Source organism: Mauremys mutica, chromosome 4, assembly GCF_020497125.1.
Source record: "Mauremys mutica isolate MM-2020 ecotype Southern chromosome 4, ASM2049712v1, whole genome shotgun sequence".
NCBI lineage: Eukaryota > Metazoa > Chordata > Testudines > Geoemydidae > Mauremys > Mauremys mutica.
The window spans coordinates 13325828-13339873 of NC_059075.1; the positions used below are offsets into that span (position 1 = coordinate 13325828).

General features: G+C 42.3%; 1 protein-coding gene across 6 annotated transcripts in view; it reads left to right on the plus strand.

Annotated features, from left to right (window-relative positions):
- LRRC9 (leucine rich repeat containing 9) overlaps window positions 1–14046 on the plus strand; it is an 89560-nt gene that overhangs the window by 40324 nt on the left and 35190 nt on the right. For all 6 annotated transcript variants that reach the window (XM_045015941.1, XM_045015945.1, XM_045015942.1 and 3 more), the window contains 8 exons: window positions 405–524; window positions 1787–1978; window positions 4285–4410; window positions 5587–5727; window positions 7789–7966; window positions 9141–9361; window positions 10349–10471; window positions 11041–11171. In XM_045015941.1, coding sequence (XP_044871876.1) covers window positions 405–524; window positions 1787–1978; window positions 4285–4410; window positions 5587–5727; window positions 7789–7966; window positions 9141–9361; window positions 10349–10471; window positions 11041–11171 — 1232 coding nt within the window. The remainder of the gene's footprint in view (window positions 1–404; window positions 525–1786; window positions 1979–4284; window positions 4411–5586; window positions 5728–7788; window positions 7967–9140; window positions 9362–10348; window positions 10472–11040; window positions 11172–14046) is intronic.

The window sequence follows — 14046 nt, forward strand, 5'->3', positions numbered from 1 at the left end:
ATCTCTCCTAGTGGGGAAGGATTGGAAACTCTCCTCCCTTCTTGCTCCTACCATGACCCCTTTCAGTGGACCAGTAAAAACCATTTCTGAACTGAATCTCCATCTTCCCAACCCACTATTACTTCAGGGAGAAGATTGAGGTGAAGAACAAATATCCTGCAAAATAGAAAATAAAAGCAATACTTTGTCCCAGGATCCCTGCAACTGCTCTTCACAAACTTTATATCACTTACAAGTAACTTTTCTTAGCCTTTTTTATAATCTATAGAATAGAGTTACATTTACTGTTAAACACTAGCAGTTTGAAGCTCTTTAATGTTGAAAAGCAGTGAAGGAGTAGCACAGAATTTGGTTGTGTGTGTATATATATGATACAGTGGTAATCTCATTAATTTTTTACCTAGGTTCTGAATTTGCATGGGAACAGCCTGAGCAAACTGCGGGACATCTCTAAACTGACAGGGCTTCGAAAACTTATTGTCAGCTTCAATGAATTTACGTGTTTAGATGATGTTTACCACTTGGTAAGAAATGTTGCTGTATATTTTGTAAAGGAAATTAAACTAAAGGAATATTTTAATTGAAAAAAATCCTTTGTGTGTACAACTTAAATATATTCATGTCTATTGCATGGCAGCCAGCCTGATTTATGCCTAATGGGTGAAGTTCACTACCTCTAAACAGAGCCCTTGTTCCTACTTCTCTTTTGTAGTAGGCAATGTGGACCAGTAGGTAGCTCACTGCATTGGGACTTTGGTGACCTGGGTTCTATTTCTGGCTCTGCAATTAGCCTGCTTAGTGGTGTTAGGCAAGTCATTTCACCTCAGTTTTCCAATCTGTACAATGGAATAATGATACCTACCTCCTTTGTAGAGCGCTTTGAGATCTGCAGATGAAAAGTGCTATATAAGAGGTAGATAGTGGTATTATTATTATTCCTGTCTCCCAGCCTTTGTCTCTCTTGTCTGCTTAGATTGTAAATGCTTCAGGTTAGAGACCGTTTCTTCCTGTGTGTGTCTACAGTGCCTAGCACAATGGGCCCTGATCTTGGCTGGAGTCTCTAGGCACTATCCTAACACAAATAAATAATAATAACTAACAACAATTAATAACACCCAAGATTAGACTTGGAGTGGGGCTCTGGCTATGGGGTAGGAAGGATGGCTTTCACCTCCAGGCCATACAGTGCTGCTCCTCCAGGGCTGCCATTCTAGTGTAGCTGTTAAGCATCCCCTACCCAGGATTTCTGGGCCACTGGATCTGTGTGATTGCAGATCATGTGACTAAAATCACAACCTGCCTCCAACCCTCTCTTTTTGCCTAGTTTGGGGCCAGTACAGAGTCACCCTACATGAGGGGTACAAGATGTTGGCCCTTCCTCCACCTTCCAAGGACTCTCTGTAGATCCCACCACTCTCAAATGGTGTGATTGTCTCACTCACCCTGGCTAAAGTAGTGCACAGGGCCTTGTATGGCTGAGCATGCTAGGGATGAATTCAACCCTGAAAAAAAGAGAACTAAAACTGTACTGTATTCTGTTGGTAGTAGATGGATGAGGAGATATCAGAGGGTGGGCTGGATTCAGATATACATTCAAAGGTTCAGTTGCTTAACCAGACTTCTCTCCAGACAGGCTTTCTGCTGCTGGGCAAGGGGCGCTTTGGGCATTGAATCTGGATGACAGTGCCTTCTGTGGGACTGTCTATTAAAACTGAACTTACCACCAAATATTTCCTTGCTGCACTTTTTTCTGTACAATTGTTCTCAAATCAGTACTGTCTTGCAGCCCAATCTGGAGTATTTTGATGCAAGCCACAACCATGTGATCACCCTGGAGGGTATTAGAGGCTTAAGCAAACTGAAGTATTTAGACTTGAGCTGGAATCAACTGAAAAAAACTGGAGAGGAAATAAATGTCTTACGTAAACACACTTCAAACATACTCAGTCTTGATATCAGACATAACCCATGGCATAAGGTATGTGTCAGTGCTTAAACTTCTCAGGAAAACCTTCTAGCCAAAACAACAATTAGACCTTATAGTGCTAAATGTTGGGCCTGGTTCTCATTTACATTGAGGCCCCTTTACACCACTCTGGCTGTGTAAGGGGCCTTAAAGTGGATGTATATGTAATTAGTGCCCACTTTAAGGATGCTTTACACTGTCAGGCCCTTTGACTTTGTAAACAGTCCTGAGCAAGGGGTTGTGCATAATCTGCAGGGGTGGCTCCTAGAAGCGTTGTGACTCAGTGACACTACTGTCAGGCATAATTCCTCTCCTCCTTGCTTCTAGTAGGTGGTAACTTTACTGATGATCTATGCCAGCCGTAAAAAGCCACCCTTTGCCCCCACCGCACTGACTCAGCTGTGCTGGCCAGTGAAAGGGGACAGGGCAGAAATAGTTTCCCCTACTTTCAGGGAAAATATACAGTGCCAACCTTCTACCTGGTGACCAGGGCCGGCTTTAGGCCAATTCCACCAATTCCCCCGAATCGGGCCCCGCACCTAAGAGGACCCCGCACCCAGTGAGTATCTCTTCCCTGGCTAGAGGCACCTTTTCAATTTTTACTCACCTGGCGGCGCTCCGGGTCTTCGGCGACACTTCGGCGGTGGGTCCTTCGCTTGCTCTGAGTCTTCAGCGGCACTTCGGCGGCAGGTCCTTCAGTGCCACCGAAGACCTGGAGCAAGTGAAGAACCCGCCACCGAAGTGCCGCCGAAGACTCGGAGCACCGCCCGGTGAGTACAAGCCCCATGTGTTTTTGGTTTTTTTTTTTTACATTTTTTTTTGTTTGTTTAATATATAGTCATCCCTGCCGGGGCCCCGTCGAAACTGTTCGAATTGGGCCCCGCACTTCCTAAAGCCGGCATCCCCCAGAGTGGCAGCCTAGCTGTGCTGGCTGTGGCATTGGGGAGCAATCCAAGACTCAGTCCATTGCACACCCTCTCCATCCATTCCCTGACTACCTGCGTAGTCCTCTTCTCCTGAATACTTGGATCCAAGCGCTATGTAGGCTAGTTAAGAGATGTGCGTACTCCTGCATTCTCCCATGCACAGGTGCATAGTCCCATCTAGTTTATAAAGATTACATTAATCATTATTATTATGGTCTCAAGTATCAGAGGGGTAGCCGTGTTAGTCTGGATCTGTAAAAGCAGCAAAGAATCCTGTGGCACCTTATAGACTAACAGACGTTTTGCAGCATGAGCTTTCGTGGGTGAATACACACTTTGTCGGATGCAAGTAGTGGAAATTTCCAGAGGCAGGTATATATATGCAAGCAAGAAGCAAGCTAGAGATAACGAGGTTAGTTAGATTGAACTAACCTCGTTATCTCTAGCTTGCTTCTTGCTTGCATATATATATACCTGCCCCTGGAAATTTCCACTACTTGCATCCGACGAAGTGGGTATTCACCCACGAAAGCTCATGCTGCAAAATGTCTGTTAGTCTATAAGGTGCCACAGGATTCTTTGCTATTATTATGGTCATTTCAGTAAGTATATTTTCCAGCTAGAAATAAGGATGTTATTATTCACTTTCCTTATGAGTATGATTATCCAGTCTGTGTTTTTCTTGCACTATATTTAATTTAATGGGAATTTTAAAATGTTTCTGTATAAGAGTTAGGGCTGTAGCTCCACTTTGAGTTTAGGCTCACACGTCCAAATCCCTTGAGCTTCTCTTTCACCTCCTCTGAGGTCATCAAATTCCTTGCATTTAATAACACTTGTAGTACTTGCAAACTTCTGGCTTATAAGGCAGGTGCTAATAACTTTGTTATTGTACCGCACTTAATGTCTCACATAGCTATGTATAATTACAATCCTTCAGGGCTACATTTTTATCTCATACACGCATGTAAATCCAGAGTAATTTATTGACATCAGTGTCACATTAGATCAATGTAACCAAACCTAGCCCAAATGTATGTTGTTCCTTATAGTTTTGTACAGGTATGGCAAGATTCAGCCCATTCCCCACCCCTTTTCACCCATTCCCAATCCAGATGAGCAGGGAGGACATAGCAACCTTGTGGAGGCTGCTTTCCCATGCACACTGCTACCAATGGTAGGCATAGCTGGGACATGGGAGCAAGGTGCGCATCTTATGTCTCCTTTTTTACTTTCTTGTGTGAGCACACAGGATGGACCACAATCTATCCCTTAACGTACATAACATGAGAGAAGACTGGATTGAAAGGAGTCATACGTCCTTTTGTTGTATGTAACAATATAGACAATTTTAAAAACTCAATTACATCACTTCGCTTTTTTTTTCCCAAGCCAGTCTCATTGCGTTTGAGTGTCATTGGCCGATTAAAGGCTCTTACTCATTTAGATGGAGTCCAGATTACTGAAGAAGAGGCTGCAGCTGCTTTGTGTTTTATTGCTGGATCAAAGATCTCTCAGGTATAACTTGTAGCAAATGCAAGATTGGAAACAAGAAATTATAGGCACAATCTGACTTGTATTTTAAAATTTGTATTTAATCATATTTTTAAAATCACCTAGTTTCCTATGCCCTATGAAAATGCCATATTTTGTGCTCTGAGCGGCTGGCTGTGAAGCAACAGTTATTTCACAAACATTGTTCTCACTCAGAGCTTCGCTGATATTGGTAATGATGCTGGTTCACAATGAAAGATATTGCATAATGTTAAATTTTAGGTAATTTTGAAGCTGTTAAAAATGACCTTGTTTAATTTCAGCTCTATTCAAAACACGGGAAATTAAATGTTTGCCAAATAAAAGAAAGGATAAAGCAAGTAGCAGAAAAACTGTCTAGACTTCTGAGGCCTTGTGTATGTGGCAAGTTAGTGTGCAGTAAGTGTTTTGAGCATTGGCCTACTAAACCCAGGGTTGTGAGCTCAATCCTTGAGGGGGCCACTTAGGGATCTGGGGCAAAAATTGGTCCTGCTAGTGAAGGCAGGGGGCTGGACTCGATGACCTTTCAAGGTCCCTTCCAGTTCTAGGAGATTGGTATATCTCCAATTATTATTATAGCTTGCCTCTCACTAATTCACTGTGTGGACACTGCTACAACACAGTAAAAGTCCTGGAATACGACTTAGCATTAGTGTGTGCAAGATGTTGCACTGTAGATTCACACCCTAGCTTGCTACACACTAACTCGCCACCTATGCAAGCCCTGAGAAGGAATTCCAGACAGTGGCAACCAAAAAAAATGCCTACATTATTTGACACTAATCTTTAAAAATCTTGTCCCAAATTCTATTCTTTATTCAGGTTTTACTCTGTCCATTCTCTGGCAATCCCCCGTTGACTAGAATCAGACTTTTCTGGAGTAAGAACTGATCAAAAATAGAGTAAAGGCCTCAAGATTTGCCCCGATCATTTTTTTTAGTAGAATAATAAACATTAAAAATGGATGAGCTCTATTACCATGTGTCAGATCTACTAGAACTATTAGATCTACAGACATATTAGATCTACTAACATATGATACAGTCTCCCAATCATAAGGCGATTAAGCCATAAAGCCCTTTTCTTCATGTTACACTGTGAAAAATGTACGTTATTTATACCGTTATATTATCTATCTATTAAGTATTTTCATTTTGTCAGGCATCTCTTTTAGGACATTCTAGGACTGATGAAGCTCGACCACGCATTCTGAGTGTACATCCTTATGCCAAAATTCTGACTCAAATTAGCAAGAACAAGGTGGATTCACAAACACATTTCAATAGCAGCTGGTATCCTAAGGTAAATATAATATAAATATAATGCATTAGGCCTTAGATTTATCTCTGTCACATGTTTATTTTGTTATATTTGTTATGAGCTGATGCATGTTAATTAAAAATATATCTTTCTGAGCACTTAAACATGTAATCTAGTACCTGAAGTTAAGAATATAAAAACATAAGAGTTTCCATATCAGATCACAATCTTTTCTTCTGTACATACATCTTTTCTTGTGAGTTGGTAGGATATTGAAACTTTAATATTCAGTGTTCACGCATAGAATTTTCAATACTGAGCCCATATTACATGAAGAACGGTGGTAGGTCTAATTTCAGGCCTACACACATTGCCTCTTGTCTGGCATTACAACCTACAATTACAACTTCACTACATAACAAAAAGCCATAGAACACTACATAGGAAGATCCAAGTTCATCGTAGCCTGCCATAATCCATGTCCTGACCTCTCTTCTGAAATCATGTTAATCTGCCAAGAATAAAAGGTTAAAAGCTCCTCTGTCAGTTCAATTTGTTGTGTAGAGTATAGAATAGCTAGAGGAAAACACATTTCTGCTGATGAGCATAGTGTTTTATTCTGTGTGCATTAAGAAATGCACATTTACAGACATTGCCAAGAGAACCAACATTTCAGCATATGGTGTCAACGTTACACTTTGTGACATCAAAATGAAATAGGGTTCATACAGGGATATAGTATGTTATTGTGGAAAGAGAAAATCCTCTCCAAAAGGAATATCACCTAGACAGAAGAGAGAACATAAGTTGTCCTTTGGCCATTAGCATAGCCTGTATAAGAAATAGCTTTGAATTCTGTAAAGGTTGTTTGGCATAGGTAGGAGACAGTGCTGAATATCCCGGGCCACCAGAGAGACAACTTGCTAAATTAAGCTACGTGGCCATTTTTTTCATCATTGGTTAACCTGATGAAGAAAACTGCAGCCTTACTCAGGGCTGGCATTAGACTCACTGTGGCCCAGGGCAGAAACTAAGAAGTAGGCCCTCACAGAAGGCGTTTGTGATGGTCTCTGGGGGTGCAGCCAGCGTATGACACTGACCCACAGGCTGGCTGACCCAGTGAAGTGAATCAGAGGGTGAAGGTGAAGCTCCCTCCCCGAGCCCTGCTGCCTGGGGTTCGGGCCCGTAACTTAGCTTTATGGGAACTCCGGTTGCGTCAGGCCCCGGGCAATTGCACTGCTTGCCAGCTCTGGCCTTACTGGTTGTTTTCTGAGAGAGGGTGGAATCATTGATTGGTTGCTCTCTTTCTGTAGTGTGTGTTGTGAAGTGAGTGTTTACAGCCAGTGTCTGTGAAAGAAGGTTCTGTGATGACACCAGAGGATTAAAAAAGTGTTTGGAATCTAATTTCATTTGTTCCTGCCCAAGAATTTTGCAAAGAAGAAAACTAGAATGAATTTGGATGTTGCATACAGCAAAAGGAATGCTTATCTGTGAATCAAAACTGTAAGGGATAAATCCTTCCTTAGCAAGCACTCAAACTCTGCCAGAACACTGACCTAGAAAGTTACTATATACAGGGTGAAATCCTGATCCCATTGAAGGCATTATCTGTTTTGCCATTGACTTCAGTGAGGCCACGATTTCACCCCTAAATCATAGAATAAAAACATGTGTAAGCAGGCGAAATAATATAATCATATATGACATTGGTAGATGAGGTTAAATTCATCTTAATACTGAGGTCTGATCTACACTAGAAAAAATGTGAACCTGTTTGTAAGCTGTAACTGCGCAGGTGCACTTGGAAGCTGGTTAGTTTATATTGTGGAGTCATTGCTTGTTCTGGTGCAAGTTGCTGAGGTTTTGGTGTCGGTTTGGGGTTTCATGGGGGTTCAAAAATGAAGTCCTGAATTGCAGAATGAGGGCTCTGTGATGTCCAGTATCCAAAAAGAAATGCTCTATTGATATTACTGGGGAATGTCTATGAAGAATGTGAAGGCACTATATGGTCCTCAGTGTATAATTTGATGTATTTTCCTTTAGTGTCTATGTTGGAATTAATTGACTGAGATCTTTCAATACTAAAATTTAGTTTTCTCTCAGATCACAGTCTTAGATCTGGATGGACAACATCTCTCCAAAATTGCCAACTTGGAAAAATTGGAGAATTTAAGATGGGCCTCATTTAGCAACAATAATCTCACTAAAATAGAAGGACTGGAATCTTGCCTTAATCTTGAAGAGCTCACTTTAGATGGAAACTGCATCTCAAATCTAGAAGGTACTGTATTTAGGAAGTTAGTGAAAATCAAGACATTAAGTTAGACACAACAGAAATGTTCCCATATAGTCCAGTGTTCCAGAGGGTGACTTTTTACTGTTAACTTTATCAGTTGCATACAATTTTAAAGCTTTCATATTAAAAAATATATTATTGCCTTCTCTTTAGCTTTGTGGTGAGTTTTTAGCAGAAATGAAGAAAAGAGACAAAGCAGATCGATTGTGTTTCAGAAAAGCAAAACCAATTTATTTATGTTAATAGGAATTTTTTGGAACTGATAAGAGTGCATGGTTTTTAGTATGTAGACTTACTGACATGTAACATTCCTGCAGTGAACCATAAATTTTCCTATGACAGTTACATGTTGGCTCAATAATTTCTAAAATAAGTTAGTAAACTAATGATTCCAAAAGGTCAAAAATTCACTTTTTAAAAGAACAGATTTACCTTATACACACTATATGACTATTCCAAACACTATTGGGTAGTTGCTACATTTCCTCATATCCTCACATAGGTCATGGCAGATACTGTTATTGTCAGTTGATTTTAAAATTAGATTCATAGACCCAGTTTTTTAAAGGTATTTGGGTGTTGCTGTGCTCAGTGTTGCAGTGCCTAATGGAGTTAGGAGCCTAAATGTCATTTTCTTCAAGTATATAGGCACTTAGGAATCTAAATACCAGTGACTGTCAGTGGCCTTTTGGCTCCTAAGTGCCTAAATTCCTTTTGAAAATGAGATTTAGGCTCCTAAATCAGTTAGGCATTGCAGTGCTGAGCTCAGCAACACCTAAATACCTTTAAAAAACTGGCCCATAGTCTTCTGTATAGTGAAAGAAAGCCCAGCTGTAGCATATAAAGGAAGAGGGAGCAAGGAAAAGATCCTGCTGCATGAGAGATGAGTGGACAGTTAATCCCTCCCTCTCACCATGCTCTTTGCTACTCCTGGAGGAAGAATCAGAGGGGTGAAGTGGACTGTGCGTAGCCTCTTTCTGGAAAATGTTCTTAGCTATCACAGAAGAGCAGGCCACAAATGATCTCTCCTGATCCTGCCTGCATCACAGCCTGAGTGTGCAGGCCATCACTCATGTGTAGCTTGTTTTACCATCCAAGTTGACCACTCCTTTTGCTTCTCACTATATATGCTTTAAGAACATCTTATTTATTTTTCCAGGAATTTCAAAACTCACCAAACTAACACGACTTAGTGTAAATAATAATCATCTCACCACCCTGGAAAGACGCGTTTTTGAAAACTTGTCTCATCTTCACTACCTCTCTCTTGAGAGCAACAGAATTACTTCATTGGTTGGTTTGCAGAAAGCCTACGCACTAATAGAACTATATATCAGCAATAACTATGTTTCTACCTACCAAGAGATATATCATTTAAAGGTAAATGTGGACTTGATTGCTTTAGGACTTGCGGGTAAAAGTAAATTCACAATTTGCTTGTTACGTCAGTACAAATATATCTTTCCTGTTTTTAAATATGGGAAGCCATATTTTTTAAAATGGCTGCCTAAATTGTGCCTGCAGTGTTGTTGTAGCCAGGTCGGTCCGAGGATATTAGGGAGATAATATGGGTAAGGTAATATCTTTTATTGGACCAACTTCTGTTGGTGAGAAAGAGACACAGAGCTTTTCTTCAAGTCTTTCTTCAGGACCAGAAGAACTACTCTGTGTAGCTCGAAAGCTTGTCTCTCTCACCAACAGAAGTTGGACCAATACCTCACCCACCTTGTCTCTAAACTGTTCTTGACAGTCTTCTATTCGCATATGCAATTTAGATGTCCACCTTTAAAAACTGGGCCCAGAGGAATTGTCCTTTGTAAGAGCCTTAGTCTGAACTTCCTTTTGGAATTGAGTGTGCTCAGTACTTTGAAGGAGGTGCTGAGTAAGTAACAGGATTGGACCCAGCGTTTTCCAGGTAGAGCCACACACCATGCATCTCTATTGTGCCTAGCCTAACTCTGTAATTAGAAGAATTACACTGGAAATAAACTCAAGAGCACAAGCATGCACACATGCAGCAACCCCAGTTCCTTTCACCTGGAGCTGCTGGCATATATACAAGCATTATTGTTGTGATTGGAGACTGGGGGCCTGATTCTCAATTACAGCACTCTGGTAGTGTAAAAGGAATTTAAAGTGAGTGTAAGCGTAACTTATGCCCACTTTAATGCTCCTTTACACTGCCTTTACACTTAGTGTAAATGAGAATGAAACCCTGGGTTTTATTAAATGATGCTTCAGATTTGACACATGCAGTTGTAAGATGAAGAGAATGATTAAAGATAAAGGGAATAGCCTAGGTTTCATTCCTTACAAACATTTAAAAATTATACTATTAAACCTTGATCTACATGTTTTATTTCTTAGGGTTTAAATAACCTGGTCATGCTGGACATGTCTGGAAATCTAATTGTGTGGAAACAAGATAACTACCGATTGTTTGTAATATTCCATCTTCCATCTCTCAAAGCCTTAGATGGCACTGCAGTAGTAAGTTATACTATATATCATAAGATTATTGTAATTGTTAAAACCATCTTTTTTACAAATCAGGGTGGCGTGGGCATCCTGATGATTTCTAACCCTTATTAATGCAATTACCTAATATTGCTTTAGTGCATGTAACAAATCTGTAGTTTAAACTTAATTAGAGCATATGAACATTTCCATAATCTGTTCAATAAGAATATAGGCAATATAGAATCATAGAATATCAGGGTTGGAAGGGACCTCAGGAGGTCATCTAGTCCAACCCCCTGCTCAAAGCAGGACCAATCCCCAGACAGATTTTTGCCCCAGATCCCTAAATGGCCCCCTCAAGGATTAAACTCACAACACTGGGTTTAGTAGGCGAATGCTCAAACCACTGAGCTATCCCTCCCTCTAGATGGTATAAAGCTACGGTGATGGTTGGGGAGACACTTTTAGTTTAAGCCCTGATTTTCAGGCACTTCTTTTTTTTTAAACTACCTTTTGGGCTGAAAATTTTCACTCCTACCTTCTTATAGTTCTAGGTCTGCTTTAATATAACAAAATTCATTTTAAATGTCATTATACAGGAGACAGCAGACATCGAGAGTGCTAAAGATTTATTTGGTGGCAGACTTACCTGTGATATGATTGCAGAAAGACTAGGACATTCAGACTTCACTAAAATGCAAGAATTAAATTGGACAACCTCTACGATCAGGTGCAGTAATTTTCAAATGTGCACAAATAGCATTTAACATAATGGCTAGAAAAATATAATTAAAACCAGAGCCTAGGTTTAGATAATTCAGTTCATATGTCTCTCTGTTTATGGCAAAATCCTCTTGACTGATCCACAGAGGATCATATGAGCCACATGGAAAAAAGGTGACTCTCTTCGGTTTCGGACTTTCCTATCTCTCAGCAGATTATTCCATTTTTCAAACAGAGATTTGTGCAGCCTATGCACATTTTGGACAGGCAACTCTAGAAAAGAGACTTATTTTGTTCAAAAAGGGCATATTTGCCTTAACCTGTCTCTGTTCTGAATCCTTCTATCCCAAATCTAGCCCAAATGAGGATAGCCATGTTAAGTGTAAATGAGGTTCTTCTTTGAGTGATGGCCTCTATGTTCGCTCCATACACTGGAGCCAGGTTTCCTTAGCAGTGTCTGTTGACCCATACGTGCATTGTACATCCCCTTGTGCTCCCAGCCAAGGTTATAATAGGCTGTGTGGGGCAACACCTTTCCAGTTCCCTCTTACTGCCGCCTGGCCTGAGTCAGAACCCCCTGTTCCTTCATGCTCTTAGTCTGTTGTATATAGTTCTTCTTTGTTGTTTTCTTGTAGATAGATAGTTTAGTTTACCCCGTTTGGGGTACATTCCCCCCCTCCCCTAGCCCCTGGACTATGCTCCATGTTCTGGGGTTTAAAAGCTGTGTTTTGTGCCTACGCTCTTTCTCTGTGAGCGACAAGTCTTTACTGCCTTGGGGAGGCTCATACCGCTGTTTGTTGCACGATTTGCAAGTCTTCCCCACCCTGGACCCAGACCTGGGAAGTGCGGGAGCTCCACCTCAGAAAATACCTCACGGAGGAAACCATGAGACTGTGCATCCACTCGGATCTGGGACCATCGGAACTGTTGGTGCAGCTTCACTCACCAGTGGTGTGTGCTCCTCCCAGCACTTTGCACGCCCTGGATCCAGCAGCACCACTGGCTAAGGACAATTCCAGACAAGAGGGTAGGAAGCACTCTTATGGGCTTAGGAGCAAGTTTCCATCGAGGACTGCTTCTAAGCATAGCATTCCTCCCCAAGCCAGGTCAGGTGAGATGTTGCGCACAGAACCTGTTATACCAATGCCTAAGCTTCTCCGCATTTAAGTTAAAGCTAAGCTAAAGAAGGATCTGGCGGTACCGCTGGTTGCCCTGGTGCCCATCCACCTGGAGCAGTCTCCAGCACAAGCACTGCCTGTCCCACCACCAACTCCGCGACCTTCGGTTCTACCGGCCCCATGGACATAGCCTTGATATTCCAGCGTTTCCAGGGGCAGTCCTTGGACTCCCAGCTGTATGGAGCCCCTTCTCTCTTCAGAGACATGGGAGTTGCCATACCCGTCCTCCCCGGTTCTCTCTGGTCTCTCGCTCACCCGGGGGATCCCCACTCTGGCGGATGAACAGCTCCTGCTCCTGTTGGACCAGCCCCTACCAACTCAACACCATGTACCGCTGGCTCCACTGCTACTGGACTCTTTGGACTTCAAGGAATTTTCTGAGCCAGAGCCCCCCTTCTCTCCCATGTCCAGATGCAGCTCGCACTCCCATCCACAGTCGCCTTATCCTCCAGCTTATGACCCTGCTGCAATGGTGTGCTACCGGTACCCCTGAGGCCCGCCGCACCCCCAGACTCCTACTCCATGGCAGCATTGGGAGCCATCTTGCCACCTTCCAAGCCTTGTACCACTCGACCCAGGCTCCTTCACCAGTGGTGTCGGGCTCAGAGGTCCAAACCACTATAGAGCACCACCCATCTGATGAGGACAAGTTGTTCTATTCCAAGATGAATGAGTCCCTTCACTTGTTAAAAGACTGCCAAGCCATGCTACAGTACCTGGGGAGCTATGCCGTGGCCCCACATTGCTGTCAACAGTTCCACCCCTGCCCACATGTGCCCTATCAGGCCTATCTACCAGTGACAGTAGGAAACCCCATCCCAGCAACAGCGACTCATGGCCTCTTCTATGGCCACTCCTTGTTCCTTGCCCACCAACAACCTACATAGTTTTGATGCATCCGTTGAGATCTCCGAACTCTCCCTGTTGCCATCCGTGGTGCCCCATGTTATCTTCGGGGGGTGTCTTGCCCCATTTGCCCACAAGATCACCATGGACCATTGGGTACTGGAGATTACCCATCACGGGTACTCCATAGAGTTTCTTTGTTTTCCCCTGCACCACCCTCCCCTGCCAGAAGCCTCCAACAGACCCTTCCCATCAATACCTTTTCCAACAAGAGGCAGCTGCTCTTCTTGCTGTCCAGGTCCCTTCCAGTTCTATGATTCTATTGCTTTGTGTTCATGGTGTGAAAATGCTTAGTATACCACGCATGCTCTGCCCTACTGTAGCACAACATATTATACAGCAGGGTGTACGCTTTGACTGTTTGCCACAATTGATTTGTGATTTATATTTTTTTGGAAAGTATTTCTGTGGTATGCATAGTTGTACATCTGTCAATGAAAGTTACCTCCATTTTGTAGTATGTAAAGATGTCTTATCTTAGCTCTTGCTGTGGCTGAGAGCTATATCCCAATTCCATTGATGCCAGCGTCAAAGCTCCCATTGACTCCACTAGGGTCATGCCCATACCCATGACCATATTCATAAACAAGTCGTCTCTACTCTTACCAGTGCAACACTTTTGTGTTTGAAAGAGACCATTTTAGATACAAGGGCAGACTATTTAAACACTGCTGTGAGACTGAGTCTCTTCCACCACAGACATTCTATCTCTGGAGACTTTGGCTGTTCTTCTTCGAGTGATTGCTCCTATGCATTCCAGTTAGGTGTGCGCGCCGCACGTGCACGGCTCTTCGGAAG